Raw genomic sequence first — 18253 nt, forward strand, 5'->3', positions numbered from 1 at the left:
AGAATTGTTGAAAAAGCTCAAATTATATATTTTTTCTCCCTGGCTCACATAGGTGTGCAAATGTCTCGAGCTTTCAGTCCTGAGTCTTCCTCTGACTCGGGCAATGAGACCAACTCCTCAGAGATGACCGAGACCATGGAGCAGGCCGCCGCCCACAAACTCATCCACGAGAACCACAGGCGCCTCCTTATCGCCACCTCCGAAGGCTACCAGCCTCTGACAGAGGAAAAGACAGACTTCCCCATCTCGCCCAGAGTGGCCACCCAAAAGAAAGCCCACAGCCCCTCCCACAATCGAGACGGCGAGCCGCCGTCGTCCACCGCGCTCCCTAAACAGACCCTCCATCCAGATGACATAGAGCTGGATCCAGAAACCACTGATTCTCTGACTAACCTCTCCTCCGGCTTCAGCAAGCGACCCAACTCCGTGGTTGTTGGAGGGAAACGGCTAAAAAAGTTGGCCGACACCAACGGGAAGTTCAACACGTTCAGTACCAGAGACGGCCACAGGGGGAGCCAGCTGGATGTGGAGCGTACCTCGTTCTGCGATAGGCTGCAGAGAAGGCCACCTCTTCCTCTACCAGAGAATTCCATCTCCATCATGGCGGAGAACCTGGCGGTGAACAGCCTGCCAAAGAGTCACCGCAGGCTGCCGCGCCCCCCTCCCCCACACCCTGAACGGACAGAGCCTGAGGAGGAACCGGGGGAGGCTGCAGTGGGGGACACTGGGGCTATGGGCGGCCAGCAGGAAGAGTACCTGGGGGGAGCGGCAGGTCCCTTCCCCTCTTCCCCTACCAAGAAGACCCGGGACCCCCCCGGTGGACAGGGAGATGCCCCAGGGGAGCAGCGGCAGCAAGTGAGGCAAGGGGTTGCCCGGCTGTGTGAGTACCACCTAGCCAAACGGATCTCGTCCCTTCAGAGCGAGGCTCACAACTCCCTGCAGGGCTCCCAGTGCTCATCACTGGACGCGGGCTGCAGCACGGGGAGCAGCGCCTGTGGCACCCCAACGGATTCGCCCCTCTGTGCCCCCGACGGCAACCACCACCCGCTCTCCGAATCTTCCACATCCCTCAGGGTTTTCACCTATGAGGACAAGGCTCCCCATGGCACCCCGGGCCAGATCCCTGTGGGCAGGGACCTCCACCCCCAAGCAGACCCCACACTCCTGCGGAAGATGCTGCCCAACATACACCCTCCTGGGTCAGACATCAGCATAGAGGGTTCCCTCCGGTCGGCCAAGATGAAAGAAACCACAGGTAGTATAGCTAAAAGGAGTAACCTTCAAAATGATCTGCATGCCAAGACAGCCTGTGTAAGGGGTGCTAACCTCAAGGAGGGGAACGAGTCCTATAGACAGCTCATTAACTACCTGACAGTGAGCCAGATGCACCAGGGAGGCAGGTTGCATAGTGCAGGCCTGGGAGGGGGAGTCAGGAAGGACACTAGGAGATATATTACCAGTAATCCCCAACTGATAGAGATGGTTAGGAGTAAAGGGAACACCATTCACCGCTATCCCTGCATGCCCCCCTCGTCCTCGTCACCCTTCCTCAGCCCGAGTCTAGTGAACCCCAATGCAGTCACCTCACGGGGTGACAAAGGCCCCCGGCCCTATCACTCCACCACCCTGCCCGCTAAGTTGAAGAGCAATCCTGACTTGCATGCTCAGAGACCCGCTGACAGTGTTGAAGTAAGGCCCAGTGGCACAGAGAGGAGGAGCTCCTTTTCGGGCCTCGAGAGTGAGTTAGAGAGGGGCGCCATCGACCCTGAGGTCGAGCGGTTCCTGTCCCTGAGGGACAACATCCATGGAGGGGGTGGGGGTGGGGGCATGGTCCACAGGCCCCCCTCCAGGGCGCGGAGTGTGATGTCCCAAAGCGGTGCCAGCATCTGTGGCCCAGAGGACTGGCTCAGATCTGACTGCAGGACAAAGCATGCCATCCGACAGACTCCTAATGATTATCTCTGTTTTTCTACTGCCCCTAGTGTAGCTCGCACAGAGCAGCTGGGGACATCACTGGGAGCGGAAGCAGGAGATCACCCATCAGCTTTCACTAAGCAGGCCCGAGCCTGTGCCACGGCTCCACCCCCTCCTCCTCCACCACCTCCTCCACCTCCCCTACCAGCCAACATGAGCACCCACAACTCCACTGTGCCAAAGCAGTCCACCATCACATACAGACAAAACCACATCCAGTCAGTCACAGCCAGCCTCCACCACCAGTGCGAGCCCAATATGAACAGCCTCCAGAGGGGCAGGGACTCCAGTATGAACAGCCTCCACTTGGGCAGGGAACCCAGCACCAACAGCCTGCAGCGGGACAGGGAGCCCAGCATCAACAGCCTCCACCTGGGCAGGGAGCCCAGCATAAACAGCCTCCACCTGGGCAGAGAGCTCAGCACCAACAGCCTGCAGCGGGACAGGGAGCCCAGCATCAACAGCCTCCACCTGGGCAGGGAGCCCAGCATAAACAGCCTCCACCTGGGCAGAGAGCTCAGCACCAACAGCCTGCAGCGGGACAGGGAGCCCAGCATCAATAGCCTGCAGCGGGGCAGGGAGCTCAGACGGAGCACCAGTAATGTAACGGCGGGCTCCGGGAGTGTGGAGGTGCTCTTCGACAAAGGCAGAACCAAGTGCCAGCAAGGACCAGTTGACCCCAAACTACAGAGGAGACCCACGAGGAAGAGGCTGTCGAAGAGCTACTCGCAGGGCTCAGTAGCATCCACGTGCTGGTCGGCTGGGGGCAGAGACAGCCGGAGGGCCTCAGTGATGTTTCCCCTGCAGAAGGACGCCAAGCACATGAAGGGCTCGCAGAAGATGGACTCGAGCAGCCCCTGGAGGTGCAACGGTCCCTTCAGCTACTGCTTCTTCAAGAGGAAGAGCCAGGCAGAGGAGGATGAGGTAGAGGGGGGTGAGATGGGCGAGAGGGGCGAGAGTTCCAGGCGCTGCCATGGCAGGGAAATGGAGGAAGCAGCGTCTATATACGGCCTGGCCACGGACGCAGCAGGCGACCAGCTCTACAGCGAGGTCCTAACCAACATGAGCTTCAGCGACCGGCTGTCGCGCATTAACACGCTCAAAGACCGCATGTACATCTTCCCCGTTGGCTTCTCGGATGTACGCCGCGACGCCAGCGAGCTCATCGCCCTAGTGCGCTCAAGCGTAGGCAGGGGGGACCGCAGCGGCCAGGTGCCACAGATCACAGCCGACCTGTCCCAATACAAGCAGCTGCTGTCCATCGAGTCTAAAGAGCTGGGGCGGGCATGTCGCAGGATGGCCCAGGCCCACGGTAGCCCAGAGGAGATGCTGCTGGCCATCACCTGCAGTTTCCAGGTGCTGTGCTGCCTGTCTGAGGCCTGCATGTGCCTGGTGAGGGGCCTGAGGGCATCAGCTGCCCAACAGCAGAGGGAGGTGGTGGCCAAGGTGGACGAGCTGGTCATGAACTACATCTGCCTGCTGCGCGCAGCCGAGGCGGCGTCCATCGGAGCGCCCAGCGACCACAACGTCAATGCCCTGGTCCGCCACTCCAGCACCATGTCAGCCATCGCCAACGCACTCACCCGCTCCCTCAAAACGCTGCTTAGCAAGTAGTAGGACGTCCAGCCGACAGCAACGTCTTTTAGTGTTATGTACATTATACAAAGCCATACAAGACCCGGCCTTTGTAATAAGAACTGATGTTATTATAGACACCCTACTTCTTGTGTACAATTTATTGTCCATGTATATAATGTACATACAGTACATATGATACACTATATGAATATATAAATTGCTATAGACATTTTGAGAGGTCATTGGGAAGACATGTACTCTTTAATGTGATATTGATGATGCAGTTCTAGGTTGCAGTGTGGAGAGAGAGGATTGACATACAGCACTGAACCTGTACTGCATTTAATACTCCTTATTTCTAAATTATTTTGACATGTTTTTTTTTTTAAACAAATACAGAGGGCATAAAACTATACTGAAAAGATATCAAATAAGTAGGCAAGTATCTTATTAAAGAGCTTTTAAGTCGATCAGGCAGGTGTGTAATTGTTTCATCATTTTTTACAGCCTTTCATTGTATGTGTTTTAATATGACCCTCTCTGGACTAAATGGTGTCCTTCAACATTTATGTATCAGACTGCATTTTATTTCCCCGACCATAAAACATAAAAATCCACTCAATATTTTGTTCAGCTTCTCTGACCCATTAAAACGTTTTACATATCTGAGGGTCATGGTGTGTCTTCACTTGCTATTTCATTTGCTCCACTAATATCTTGTAGAAGAACTCCAGTAAAATAAAAGATTCACTTGTGCACTGCCTCGTTTTTCTACACCCTAGGCCTAGTAGCTTTCTCTATCTACAAAAAACAAAATGATCATGCCATTTTGAACATGGAAAATGTTTCATTCTGAATGACGTCTTATTCATTTGGATATAAAAACAATCTATTAATTTAAAATGAACAGGAGGCCCTTCTTTCCTAGCGTGATGCTTCTCATGTGAGAATAGTAAGAGGGAGTGTATCACCAAGGCGTTGACAAAGGTTTCTGTGTGTGGATAAAAGAGGCACTTGAGGTATCATCTGACTACAATCTCAGAGTTAAATCAAGTTAAAACACACAGATCGAAAAGCCTTAAAGGGTAAAGGGGGGCTGTGAGGACATTTTGAAAGACCACAATCTGTAAGGGACCATTCCTCTCCGACTCTCTGGCCAATGTGCTTTTCAACCAACACCTGTAACTATTATGCCTTGATCCCACCAATAGTGTCATCATTTGGATATGTGTGCAACAAAAGTACAACCCTCACCTTCTGCAACCATTTCTGTTAAGCCGCCTATGCATACAGTTTGACGCACACGTTCGATAAATCCAACATATGCACCACACAGAACGCACTGCAAATGCCTCTGCAAGGCAAACGCAGCGTTACTTGGAATTGAATGTACTTCTGGTGTAACCAAAATGCAATGACGCTGTCAGTGTGATTGAGGCGTTAGTCAAGTCATAGTAGGCCTGATGTATATGTGGCAGGACAAGCAAATACATGATTATTTTTTAATGCCCAGTGCAGACAAAACACTTTTTCCCCCACTTTTATATATATTTCCACAGTATGAGGTTGGAATAATACTGTGAAATTGTGAAAATTATGATCATATCATTTTAGTATAAAAACTGTTTGAAAAGAGTTTTGGTCTTCCAAATAGCATGGACCATAACGTCAGATGCCAACCGCAGAAAAAAAACACCTAAGAAGAAAGGCATCGATTTTGTCCAATGAGGAAGGGGATGGCAGCCGCAGAGAAATACTTGGGTTTGTAAGGTTGCAGGGGGTGTTGAGTAGGATTAGATAGGGTAAATAGTGGAATAGGGTGGTGTTTCTTTATCATTTTATTAAGGGCTAATAGTTGGTAGGATAATGTTTCCTTTTCCCCGACTGTATACTACTGTATCACAAATCAATTTTATGTAGGTACGCCGTGAATAGCCTCATACTCCGGTACAATAGGTGGCAGTGCATGCACCTTAAATCGGATGCGAGCCGCCAAAACAATCCCAAATAATAAGAAGAAGAATTAGGAAGCGGCATTTCCGCTCTACCATGCAAACACGATTCTCACTTCCTTTTCAGTTTTAGGTCTCCTCTCGTGCTGATCTGCTATGCGTGGGGTACAACGATAATAAGTTAACTTGTTAGCTAACTTGCCCCTCGAGGGATAATTGTTGCATCCAAAATCTCCTACTCGCATAACCAAATTGCACAGAAATATTTAGGACATGCCGAACATCGTGCTTTTCAGCGGGAGCTCCCACCAAGACCTGTCACAAAAAGTGGCTGATCGCCTCGGACTGGAATTGGGGAAAGTGATAACGAAGAAATTCTCCAACCAAGAAACATGGTAGGTTTATTTTTTTACTCATTTCTCGTCTGTCTTTAGATAGGTGCATGATTAGCTAATTTACCAGCTGCGTTAGCTGAGCTAGCCTAGCAAGCTCGCAGGCGCTGGACGTTAACTTACTGCAGCCTGGGTCATGCATGCACATGTGCGCAAGAGTAGTAAGTTTGCCAGCTATGCGAACGTCACTGAATAACACTAGCTTGCTGACGTTATTACATCAATCCCTAAATTGGCTAGTTATATCTAGTTATGTAATCACAAATGGTCGCGCATGCTGGTGTTCATTGTTGAGTCGTAACTTTGAAAGATACATGCTAGTTAGTTTGCGAAAAGACTCACGTGACTTGATAATAGCCAACAGTTCGTGTAAACAGAACCAACTTCCGCAGCAACAGGGAACAAGGCCACGTTCAGTATGCAAACGTCTTGAAACGTTGCAGTTACAAAATGTAATGAAAATGAGTGATATCTGTGCAGGTAACCTAGTGGGTAAAAGAGGGTTGGGCCAGCAACCAAAAAGTCGGCTGTTTGAATCCCCTAACCGACTAAGTGAAAAATCGGTCGATGTGCCCTAATTGTACCTTCAGAGAGCCTCTGCTAAAATAATGATTATTTATTTTGTTTTTTTATCCGAATTGTTCCTATAATTGTTTGCCCTGCTGCCACCCCTGGTTCCTTCCGCCTACATTGTCATGCACTTCATCCTAATTGCACCTGTAAATTGTTCTGTATATGTACCTCTGCTAAAATGATTCGAAAATAAAATGTTTTTCATTAATACATTTTCCTTATCTGATTTATTCCTATAATTGTTTGCCCTGTTGCCACCCTCAGTTCATTTTAGCCTAAATGATGTCACGCGCTTAATCTAGGTTCATTTCCAGCCAGTAAGCAAACTGACCTAATTGTTCAGTAGATATGGTAACTACATAAACCTGCGCTGGTGCATGTAGACGTTACAATACTTGCAATATGATGCAATGGGTGAGAGTGAGTTCACTGCACTGCCCCATGAACCAAGGTGAGCTAAGGTCCCCTATTGATTTAGCCAAGCTACATGACTTTGTCCCCTATGTGCAATAGTGGGTATTTATCAGCTGTATTAATACAATAATCTGCTTTAGCATTTTGTGGATACTTTTGGAAAAAGATTGGCCTGATAGTGGGACACCTATTAAATAAGATCTTATTGTGGGATGTCCTCCTTGCAAGGACATAGTATTAATAACTATTGAGATCATTGCCGGGGATAGTTTTATACTCAGCTGGCCCCTCCCTGGATTTTGTGTTAAATGCTCTACACCAAAGCTTTCTCTGCCTCTAACCTTGTTCTGAACACCTCCAAAACAAAGGTCATGTGGTTTGGTAGGAAGAATGCCCCTCTCCCAACCGGTGTGATTACTACCTCTGAGGGTTTAGCGCTTGAGGTAGTCACCTCATACAAGTACTTGGGAGTAAGGCTAGATGGTACATTGTCCTTCACTCAGCACATAGCATAGTTTACGTTACATCTGGACATGGTTTCCTTTATTGTAATCACCCCTCTTTCCCCCAGCTGCCAAACTAACCCTGATTCAGATAACCGTCCTACCTGTGCTAGATTACGGAGATGTGATTTTATAGATGGGCGGGTAAGGGTGCTCTCGAGCGGCTTGATATACTTTACCATTCGACCATCCGATTTTCCACCAATTGCTCCTCATAGGACACATCGCTGCACTCTATAGGCTTCTGTAAACTGGTTATATCTGTATACTCGTCGCATGACCCATTGGTTGATGCTTATTTATCAAATCCTCTTAGGCCTCACTCCCCCTCTTAGGCCTCATACCCCCCCTATCTGAGATATCTACTGCAGCCCTCATCCTCCACATACAACACCTGTTCTGCCAATCCTATTCTGTTAAAGTTCCCCCAAGCGCACATCCCTGGGTCGCTTGTCTTTTCAGTTCGCTGCAGCTAGCGACTGGAACAAGCTGCAACAAACACTCAAACTGGACAGTTCTATCTCTTCATTCAAAGACTCAATCATGGGCACTCTTACTGACAGTTGTGACTTCTTCGTGTGATGTATTGTCGTCTCTACCTTGCCCTTGGAGCTGTTGTCTGTGCCCAATGTTTGTACCATGTTTTGTGTTGCTACCGTGTTGTGTTGCTACGATGCTGTGTTGTCATAGAGAGTCCTATGTTGTGGTGTCTCTTGTCGTGTTGTCATTTTTCATCCCAGCCTCCGCAGGAGGCCGTCATTGTAAATAAGACTTTGTTCTTGACGGACTTGCCTCGTTAAATAAATAAAGTATAAAACACACCGAGAATCTCACTGCCTATAGGTACTTAACACAGTGGGAGGCCGTTCCTTCTCTTGCAAGAACAAAAACAGAACCTGTAACTACGAACCTACTCATTCTACTTGTAGAATCGCAACGCTCGTCAGTGGCCCTCAATTTGACTGAGCTAATCAGAGAGCACAAACCCCGCGTGGGGAGCTAACAAAAAGTATATTTTTTTAAAACAAGGGCATTTTCTCCGTACATCCATGGATGAGCCAGTTGCACTTCATATTAGAGGTTGACCGATTATGATTGTTCAATACCGATTATTGGAGACCCCCCCAAAAATTCCCATTTTTTATATATATATATATATATATATATATATATATATAAGTAATAATGACCATTACAACAATACTGAATGATCACTTTTTTATTTTAACGTAATATAATACATGCATAAAAATCTATTTAGTCTCAAATAAATAATGAAACAACATGTTCAATTTGGTTTAAATAATTGCAAAAACAGTGTTGGAGAAGAAAGTAAAAGTGCAATATGTGCCGTGTAAAGAATAGCTAACGTTTAAGTTCCTTGCTCAGAACATGAGAACATATGAAAGCTGGTGGTTCCTTTTTAACATGAGTCTTCAATATTCCCAGTTAATAAGTTTTAGGATGTAGTTTATTATAGGAATTACAGGACTATTTCTCTCTATACTGTTTGTATTTTATTAACCTTTGTCTATTGGATGTTCTTATAGGCATTTTAGTATTGCCAGTGTAACAGTATAGCAACACAATGACAACCATCGAAGCAGCGTTACCCACTACTAGAAGGCTCAGAGAGAGTGATGTTTGAAACGCTATTTAACGCGCGCTAACTAGCTAGCCATTTCACTTCGGTTACACCAGCCTCATCTCGGGGGTTGATAGGCTTGAAGTCATAAACAGCGCAATGATTGACAAACAACGAAGAGCTGCTGGCAAAACGCACGGAAGTGCTGTTTGAATGAATGTTTACGTGCCTGCTTCTGCCTACCACCGCTCAGTCAGATACTTAAATGCTTGTATGCTCAGATTATATGCAACGCAGGACAAGCTAGATAATATCTAGTATTATCATCAACCAAGTGTAGTTAACTAGTGATTATGATTTATTGTTTTTTATAAGATAATTTTAATGTTAGTTCGCAGCTTACCTTGGCTTACTGCAAGGCAGTTAACCCACCGTTCCTTATTTTCACGTTTCATTATTTACTTGAGGTTAAATTGATTTTATTGATGTATTACATTTAAGTTCAAATAAGTGTTCATTCAGTATTGTTGTAAATGTCATTATTACAAATGAATAAATACAAATTGGCCGATTAACCAGCTTTTTTTGGTTCTCCAATAATCGGTATCGGCATTGAAATATCGTAATCGGTCGACCTCTAGTTCTTAACCTTTTATGTTTGGGGGGAGGTCAGGAACAGGTTTTTTAGCTGGTTATCTTCTGTGTCTTAATTATTTAATCAAACAGTGCGCTTAAAGCATCAGACAAGCTCAGTGCATACTGTTGATTTGATTAACTTAGGGTGTGCCTATATATGGGAGAAATACACGTTTTAAAAACCAATCAATTGGTCGAAAGAACACTCTCGGTCGGTCACATTTTTTGGAATACTCTGCGACAGTCCTAGTCTGTACAGTAGCGGTGGGTCTCGTGTCTCCTCACGTCTTGCTTACGCTCTCCCCTTAGAACACAGATTCCCTCGTGCCTCCTCTTCTGGGTGGTTCAGATGGGTAGACCGACTGTTGCGTTAATTGCCTCTCTTGGTCAGATGTGAGCACATGACTCCAGCGGAGGTAGGGAAAGGGGGTTGTCCTGTCTGGAATGTTTGACGTTTCTTTTTTTTACTTGTTTTGATGCCTGCAGCTTGTGGAGGTGTGTGTGTGTGTGTGTGTGTGCACTGATTCCCGTAAGTCTGCTTTTCCACACGCACTTTCAAATGAGAGTCCTCATGTGAGGCTAGTTAGTCAAAGTTAAGCTCGTTCCGGTCACTCCAATTTACTGTACCAGACCTCCATCAGTCCTCCGCTTTTGGTGTGCAGTTATGATACTGTGTTGTTGGAAAGTGATTCTTGGTGCAGTATCTTTCATGAGTTGAGTAGCAGTTGCCCTTTTTTCTAAGCATACCTTGTAGGGGGAGGGGAGATGGCCTAGTTGATAAAGGGCCTTGGTGAGAAGATTATGATCAGCCTTCTCCGTCAGGGTTTAGGAGCAATAGGCGTAGAGCGATAAGAGCCCCTGAGGAGGAGGAAGGATTGATCTTCTCTACCTCAGTGTGGAGGTGAGTGTGAGGTTCCGTGGTGGTGGTAAGAATTATGATCCTCGTCCTTTCCTTAAGATGCCACTAAATAATAATGCTGCTTCTCTTGGTCAGCGTGGAGATCGGGGAGAGCGTGCGCGGCGAGGACGTCTACATTGTGCAGAGCGGCTGCGGCGAGATCAACGACAACCTGATGGAGCTGCTGATCATGATCAACGCGTGCAAGATCGCCTCGTCGTCCCGCGTCACCGCCGTCATCCCCTGCTTCCCCTACGCCCGGCAGGATAAAAAAGACAAGGTAAGCTTACCTTCCGGGCTGCTCCTAGGCACAAATAAGTCACGACTATGATTCACTGTGTGGTGTTCAGTATGTAGTGAAAAACGTAGCATATTTACAGTACCAGTCAAAAGTTTGGACACGCCTACTCATTCAAGGGTTTTTATTTGTACTATTTTCTGTATTGTAGAATAATAGTGAAGACATCAAAACAATGAAATAACATATGGAATCATGTAGGAACCAACAAAGTGTTAAACAAATCTAAATATATTTGAGATTCTTCAAGGTAGCCACCCGTTGCCTTGATGACAGGTTTGCACACTCTTGGCATTCTCTCAACCAGCTTCATGAGGTAGTCACCTGCAATTAATTTCAATTAACAGGTGTGCCTTATTAAAAGTTAAATGGTGGAATTGATTTCCTTCCTCCGTTGTGTTGTGACAAGGTAGGGGTGGTATACAGGCGACGGCTCTATTTGGTAAAAGTCCATATTATGGCAAGAACAGCTCAAATAAGCAAAGAGAAACGGCAGTCCATCATTACTTTAAGACATGAAGGTCAGTCAATCCGGAAAATTTCCAACTTCTAAAGTTTCTTCAAGTGCAGTTGCAAAAACCATCATGCACTATGATGAAAATGGCTCTCATGAGGACTGAATAAATGCAAGTAACAGACACATCTCAACATCAACTGTTCAGAGGAGACTGCGTGAATCAGGCCTTATTGGTTGAATTGCTGCAAAGAAACCACTACTAAGAAGAGACTTGCTTGGGCCAAGAAACACAATCAATGGATATTAGACCTGTGGAAATCTGCCCTAATTTGAGATTTTTGGTTCCAACCACTGTGTTTTTGTGAGACCCAGAGTAGGTGAACGGATGATCTCTGCATGTATTGTTCCCACCGCGAAGCATGGAGGTGGTGTGGGGGTGCTTTGCTGGTGACACTGATTTAGAATTCACACTTAACCAGCATGGCTACCACAGCATTCTGCAGCAATATGCCATCCCATCTTGTTTACGCTTAGAGGGACTATAATTTGTTTTTCAACAGGACAGTGACCCAACACACTTCCAGGCTGTGTAAGGGTTATTTGACCAAGGAGAGTAATGGAGTGCTGCATCAGATGTCCTGGCCTCCACAATCACCCGACCTCAACCCAGTTGAGATGGTTTAGGATAAGTTGGACTGCAGAGTGAAGGAAAAGCAGCCAACAAGTGCTCAGCATATGTGGGAGCTCCTTCAAGACTGTTGGAAAAGCATTCCAGGTGAAGCTGGTTGAGACGGCTAAGAGTGTACAAAGCTGTCATCAAGGCAAAGGGTAGCTACTTTGAGATTCTTCAGATGTGAATGTCATCCAATAACTTCTGTGTTACTACACAAAAAGCATATGAGAAATACAGCATCTACCAAATATAGCTGTAGGTTTGAATCAGAGCATGGTTCATCACCCAACAACAATTAGGCCTAATTCTCGTTAACAGTTCCTGCTAATGTTACTTAACTGAAAGTTGACGTCGGGCATTCCAAGAGGGGAGAAAGGGTTCACAGACCACCGCTTATCTGGTGAATGATTGTCACACACTGTTCCAGTTAATAAAGTAACAACAGTTTCCTCATGTAGCAAGCCAGTTGTTCTGAGGCCTATCCAACATTCCACCGTTTCTCCCTCTTTCTCTCTCCATCAACCCAAAGACAGTGTATCAAGCACCAGCTACTATCGTGAGACCCTAAGCATGAGATCTCTTAACGTTTTGGAGCATATTTAACCTTTATTTACAATGACGGCATACTCCGGCCAAACCCGGACGACGCTGGGCCAATTGTGCGCCGCCCTATGGGACTCCCAATCACAGGCCGGATGTGATACAGCCTGGATTCGAACCAGGTACTAGTAAGGCACTGAGATGCAGTGCCTTAGACCGCTACGCCACTCGGGAGCCCTGTTATGTTTTCTAAGGTGTAACGTGCCAGACCCCAAAGGCCCCTCTATCGCAGTGGCATACTGTAGCCCAGTCTCTCCCTGCTCCAGTACTCCAGTCTACCCCCAACAGCACACATTTTTGCTGTAGCCCCGGGTTGACTTAACTGATTCAAGGTCATGTCTAGCAGGAATCCTGCTAATGTCAGTGACGTCATAACTTTTTTAGCAGTTTAGCGAACCCTTTTCCTAACCTTACTTCAATGTTCCTAACCTGCTTTGAAAAGTCACTTCTGACATCAGGGGCATCCCATCTAGAAACCCTGATTCAACTCATTGAGGGCTTGATGATTAGTTGCATCAGGTGTTCATGTCTGGGCCTACAACAAAAATGTGTGCTGTAGGGGTTACTGGAGGACAAGTTGGGAAATACATCTGTAGCCTATACAAACACTCTGAACTACAAGTTCTAGAACAGGACATAACAGATTTCTGACAGAGGCTTTACTTACGTTTGTAAATCAAAGTTCAATACAAGAAGGATTTAGACGGTGTATGTTTGATTATACCAAATGATGGATGTTTAATACCACATGTTGTCCTTTCCCCGAGGCATGTTAAATCCACCTTGGAATGTGACCTAGTACAAAATTGAAACAAGTTGAAACAAGCATCTTTCCAGAGTTGAACTTGTGTGTGTAAATAAAGTAACCTGTGAGTTGTGATTTGTCCCCTGAAACTAGAATCTCTACGGTCACCTTGTGCTGCTATTTGGCTACAGAGGGCTGTGTGTGCATTAACCACAGAAGACTAAGATGTCTGTGTTGAACACGTGACAACCTGTAGCCAACAAGGATTGTGCTCCTTGTGGAGGAGCAGAGGATTTAGACTTCATTAGTTATTCAAGTCCAGGGCATTTTACTGTAGTACTACAGTTGTTGCCACGCTGAATAATTAAATTGTGTGCTTCATTTGAAAGAGCCTGTAACTCCCTCTGTCCCAGAGTCGTGCTCCCATCTCAGCCAAGCTGGTGGCCAACATGCTGTCTGTAGCCGGCGCCGACCACATCATCACAATGGACCTCCACGCCTCGCAGATCCAGGTAGGCAGCATCCGACACGTCACAGCAATGCAATTGCGGGGTGCAGTTTCCCCTGTCGATTTTAAATCAAGTTATATTGAATTGAAACGACTAGTAGTAGTTGCTCAATTTTAGTTTCATTCCAAGTTATTGCAGTGAAGTCTGAAGTTGTCGCTATGTTTTTGCTCAATATTGGGCTAATCGGAGAGGCTGGATATTATGTTAAAGGGGAAATGTTTTTAACTTTTTCTGATCTCTCTCTGTAGGGATTCTTCGACATCGCCGTGGACAACCTGTATGCAGAGCCCGCGGTCCTCCAGTGGATCCGGGAGAACATTCCAGAGTGGAAGAACAGCTGCATTGTGTCCCCTGACGCTGGAGGAGCCAAACGGTAATAACCAATTCAATGTGGCAGGGTCACATGAACCAGGTACGGCTGGTCCTGAGGTCTTCAACAATGTGGCAGGGTCACATGAACCAGGTACGGCTGGTCCTGAGGTCTTCAACAATGTGGAAAAGCTATGGGGAAAGTCAGAAATGTTTGGACCTGTTCATCCCTCCATTGTTTAACCTTTCATTGGAGTTTGTTTGTACTTGTCCATCTTTTAGATGAGTTTTGCTCGACTTCTGGAGGTCATGCGAATGAGATGCCACTTCAGCTGAGCGCTGGCATGCAGATCTCATATTTCTCATATTTCTTTGTTTTAAATTCCTGTATCCAGAGTGACCTCCATCGCTGACCGTCTGAATGTGGAGTTTGCCCTCATCCACAAGGAGAGGAAGAAGGCCAACGAGGTGGACCGCATGGTCCTGGTCGGAGACGTGAAGGACCGCGTGGCCATCCTGGTCGACGACATGGCCGACACCTGCGGTACCATCTGCAAAGCTGCTGAGAAGTGAGCGACCACGTGTGTGTGTTCTACCATGGCCTTGATCTAGTTTTTGTGTTTGGCTTGTGGTGTCAATACAAGTCAGTATTTATAGCTGGTTGCTATGTAGTCTCATCTGTTGAGCAACCGTTGATCTCAAATCACCGTATTGGTTATTGACCTGAACCACTGTATCAAACCTAATGAGATAGATTATGTAGAGGGTGAGGAGTGATGTGGAGACTCAAAATCCACTCAGGGTTTTTTTCTGCATCAGAATGGGGGCTTGCCCAAATGTAGAAGCCCTCCTGTTTGCTGCAGTTACAACACGTAGCTGTTTTTAAAGCAAGGTTTCTGCTATTTTGATTTTACTGTTTGAAAAGGGGGAAAAACCTGGAAGTCTATCGTTTGTTCCAGTCTCAACCATGGTTCCCGTTTCATTGTCTCTCTGAAACTCTTCAACATTTCACTCTTCTATTTGATGCTTGTGCATATTTCATTGTTCTACTTTGCTCATATGCATTATTTTATCTGACTTTCAAATGCAGTTTCCATATTACTGTCACATTGTTTTTTATATTACACCGCTCATATCTCTCTCTAGATTGATTGATGCCGGTGCGATCAAGGTCTATGCTATCCTCACGCACGGCATATTTTCCGGTCCGGCCATCACGCGCATCAACGATGCTCCCTTCGAGGCCGTGGTGGTCACCAACACCATACCCCAGGAGGAGAAGATGAAGTCATGCCCAAAGATACAGGTACCCACTGTCCAGATGGGCACTTCCTGTTTACTCACTCGTCCTTGTACCTTTTAGCCAATGAGGTTTGAGGAATCCCTTTGTTGATACATGCAGCATTTTGCCTCTCCCATGTCTCGAAACTAGCTTGCTGCTGTTAGAGCTAACCATTCCAACCAGGATTGATTGGCTGCCCTATAGGTTACCTGACCTGAGGCACTGGTTGATGGCGGTCTGCTATAGTGATGTATCTATTATGATGTATTTCTATGGTCTTCACCAGATCATAGATATAGCCATGATCCTGGCCGAGGCGATCAGGAGAACCCACAACGGCGAGTCGGTGTCCTACCTCTTCAGCCACGTTCCCTTGTAAAGGATGGCCACGAGCAGAGGCCACAGCAGCCATTTCCTCTCCTCATGGTCCAATCAGCTCGCACCTTCAATGATCCCCGCCCTCCCGGAAGTCCTTAAACCCTGACGGTTTGGGCCAATTACATGTGACCAATTCCTAAAGGCCACGCCCACTTTCCCAGCTCTGTTCCGTGTGGAGACCCAAGAAAGAGTATCACCTCCTCTTAGACCAGCAAGTTTCTATTTATGCGTATTACTATGTTAAGATTTCCTTACTGTGTTTGTTTCAATATCATGCTTTGCCAGCCTTGCCACCCAAGGCATCTGGCTGTCGTTTTAACCGAAGGTCCATTGCCTAACGATGTTCCTGTTTTTACCTAATTTTCCTTCCATTTCACTATAAATGAAAGCATTCCATTGTGTGATGTCACTTCTTGATTCATCTGACTGTTCTAACCTGCTCTGGAGAATCTGCAACGCTGTTGGATTTAGAGGCACCTTTGTTTCATCAATACACGCCGATTACGAAATACCAGGGTCCTATTCACTAGACTAAAAACTGTAGCAAATGGGGAGGGACTATCTGTACAATAAGAAATGCCTGTCTTCATTTTCTGTTGCAGGATTTTTTGCAACGGTGTGTGTGCTAATCAATGCCACCTAGGGTTGTTTAGTCATCAACAGCTGATTTGTTTTTGATTAGTTTATTTCTTTAACCAGCAACATTTTGGTTAGTGTGGGACCCAGAGTAGAGGCTGTATTTGTTCAACCAGCAAATAGATTCCTACATAATGTTTAAGCATCTAGCATTGTCTTCTTAACGTCCCAATATTGTAATCATGGAATTGAATTTGAGATATGAGAGAGACCGTTGTAAGCATTTCCACAATTTCTGGCATTCTAAGTTAAAACATTATTTCGTTAGTGCCACGTAACAAGGCCAAATCTGATTTGCCATTTTATTTTCCTTCATTTTAGTATGCCCCTGGTGGTGCACTCCCTCTTGTGACGGACTGGTGTCATTGCAGGGCCTCATGCTCACTTTCCTATTTCTGATTTACCATCTTGAAATTGCTCATTTACTACTCCAACACCACTACTAATCTCCTGCTGCCCAGTTTTTCAAAAGTTATCTTTTCAGATTTCGGCAATCGGATAGGATGAAATTAATAGAACGGGTATCCAAATTCAAGTCAATGATACACCCGCTGTATTTATGTCAATTTAATCCGATCCGATTGCTGAAATCCGATCCGATAACTTGGAAAAAACTGGGGACAGTACCTCTGTATATCAAGTTTATCCATCTTCTCGAAGGGTGATTGGTCGAACAACCCACACCCATAAGGTCATGAAGTATACAAATTCTACTTTCCTCATGTCTTGAATGTTTTTTGTTTTTTTTCAAGTATTAGTTGAGAAAAAAGTTATAATGTAACTCCTCTGCGTTCATTTTCTCCTGTTGTACGGTGAGTGTGCGCCGAAGGCAGTCTTCAGAATGAATTAGCGGATGGTTTGAAAGCTGCTGGCGGACAGGCAGCCACACGTTTTATTTTTTTTTACACCACCAGGGTTTTCATTGACAATAAAAACTTTGACAATGACATTATGTAATGCTGACTGTCTCTTTTCTTTCACCTTTGGTTACTGAGGATCCTCAGATGAATTGTTATAGTACACTGTTATTTTCCCTATTTGGGGGGGGGGGTGATCCCATTGGAAGATGTGAGTAATTAGGTGGCCATTTGAGGAGCATGTGTTGCTACTCATTGCACCATAATCTTATTGCAGTGCCATGTGAGAGCAAGGACCTTGGTTGAATTAATGTTTGTTAATTGCAGGTCTTTAGAAAAGCAAGTTAACCAAACTGGGCATGCAACACTACCACCCAACCACCATCTAGGATCAGGTCCTCCTTGACCATGTAATCTTATTAATTGTGATCTAAAAGGCTAAACTGGTACTAGATCAGCACTCCGAGTCTGAGACGCTTTGCCATGGACTCCAATCCAAGGACCAACCAGAACGAATATCCTTGCTTAGGCTTAGACTGAGACAACTGCCAACAAGGGAGATGCTTGTTGGTGTGGCTGATGGCTACAGCCATATATAGTGTGTGTGTAATATATGTATATATGCCTACTACCCTGACGGTGGGGGGTTGCCTTAATACTGCCTTGTCACGTTCTGTATGGGGAGTTGGCAACAGTTTCTCAGACATAAGGACTCATTTTATATTCCTTAGTGATGGATAGTGGCTGATGAAAAGATCTATAGCTGGCGTCCACGTGCTTATTAGGTATTTAATCTGAACCAGGCCAAACTATCACGTAACCATAACAACATACTTCACAAAGGATCATCAGGTGCAAATAAGACATAAGTGCTATTAGTTGCTATAACTAACAATAGATACAATTTGCCAGTGGGAATAATCATAAGCGTTTGTTCATATAGACCATATAACTACTGGATCGAACAGAGTTAATAGAAGGGACGTTTTTTTTCTCTTTTAGAA

General features: G+C 45.9%; 2 protein-coding genes across 3 annotated transcripts in view; both read left to right on the top strand.

Moving 5' to 3' along the window:
• The window catches only part of LOC118363173 (FERM and PDZ domain-containing protein 4-like), a 66170-nt gene extending 61862 nt beyond the window's left edge, over window positions 1–4308 (top strand). For both annotated transcript variants that reach the window (XM_052488639.1, XM_052488640.1), the window contains one exon: window positions 53–4308. In XM_052488639.1, the coding sequence (XP_052344599.1) occupies window positions 53–3588 (3536 nt within the window). In that variant the 3' untranslated portion in view covers window positions 3589–4308. The remainder of the gene's footprint in view (window positions 1–52) is intronic.
• A 1287-nt stretch (window positions 4309–5595) lies between these two features.
• Window positions 5596–17344, top strand: LOC118363803 (ribose-phosphate pyrophosphokinase 2-like). Its single transcript, XM_035745036.2, has 7 exons — window positions 5596–5899; window positions 10602–10785; window positions 13692–13790; window positions 14036–14160; window positions 14492–14665; window positions 15243–15402; window positions 15665–17344. The coding sequence occupies exons 1-7, from the start codon at window positions 5778–5780 to the stop codon at window positions 15755–15757; spliced, it is 957 nt and encodes a 318-aa protein (XP_035600929.1). The 5' UTR covers window positions 5596–5777; the 3' UTR covers window positions 15758–17344.
• Window positions 17345–18253: the final 909 nt, after the last annotated feature.

This window comes from Oncorhynchus keta, chromosome 30 (assembly GCF_023373465.1).
Source record: "Oncorhynchus keta strain PuntledgeMale-10-30-2019 chromosome 30, Oket_V2, whole genome shotgun sequence".
Classification (NCBI taxonomy): domain Eukaryota; kingdom Metazoa; phylum Chordata; class Actinopteri; order Salmoniformes; family Salmonidae; genus Oncorhynchus; species Oncorhynchus keta.

Bases quoted from the DNA above. Each gene is read 5' to 3' on its own strand.
- LOC118363803 (XM_035745036.2), top strand. From the start codon at position 5,778: ATGCCGAACATCGTGCTTTTCAGCGGGAGCTCCCACCAAGACCTGTCA. The intron at 10,786-13,691 runs GTAAGCTTACCT...CCTCTGTCCCAG, and splicing joins GGCAGGATAAAAAAGACAAG to AGTCGTGCTCCCATCTCAGC. The intron at 13,791-14,035 runs GTAGGCAGCATC...CTCTCTCTGTAG, and splicing joins TCCACGCCTCGCAGATCCAG to GGATTCTTCGACATCGCCGT.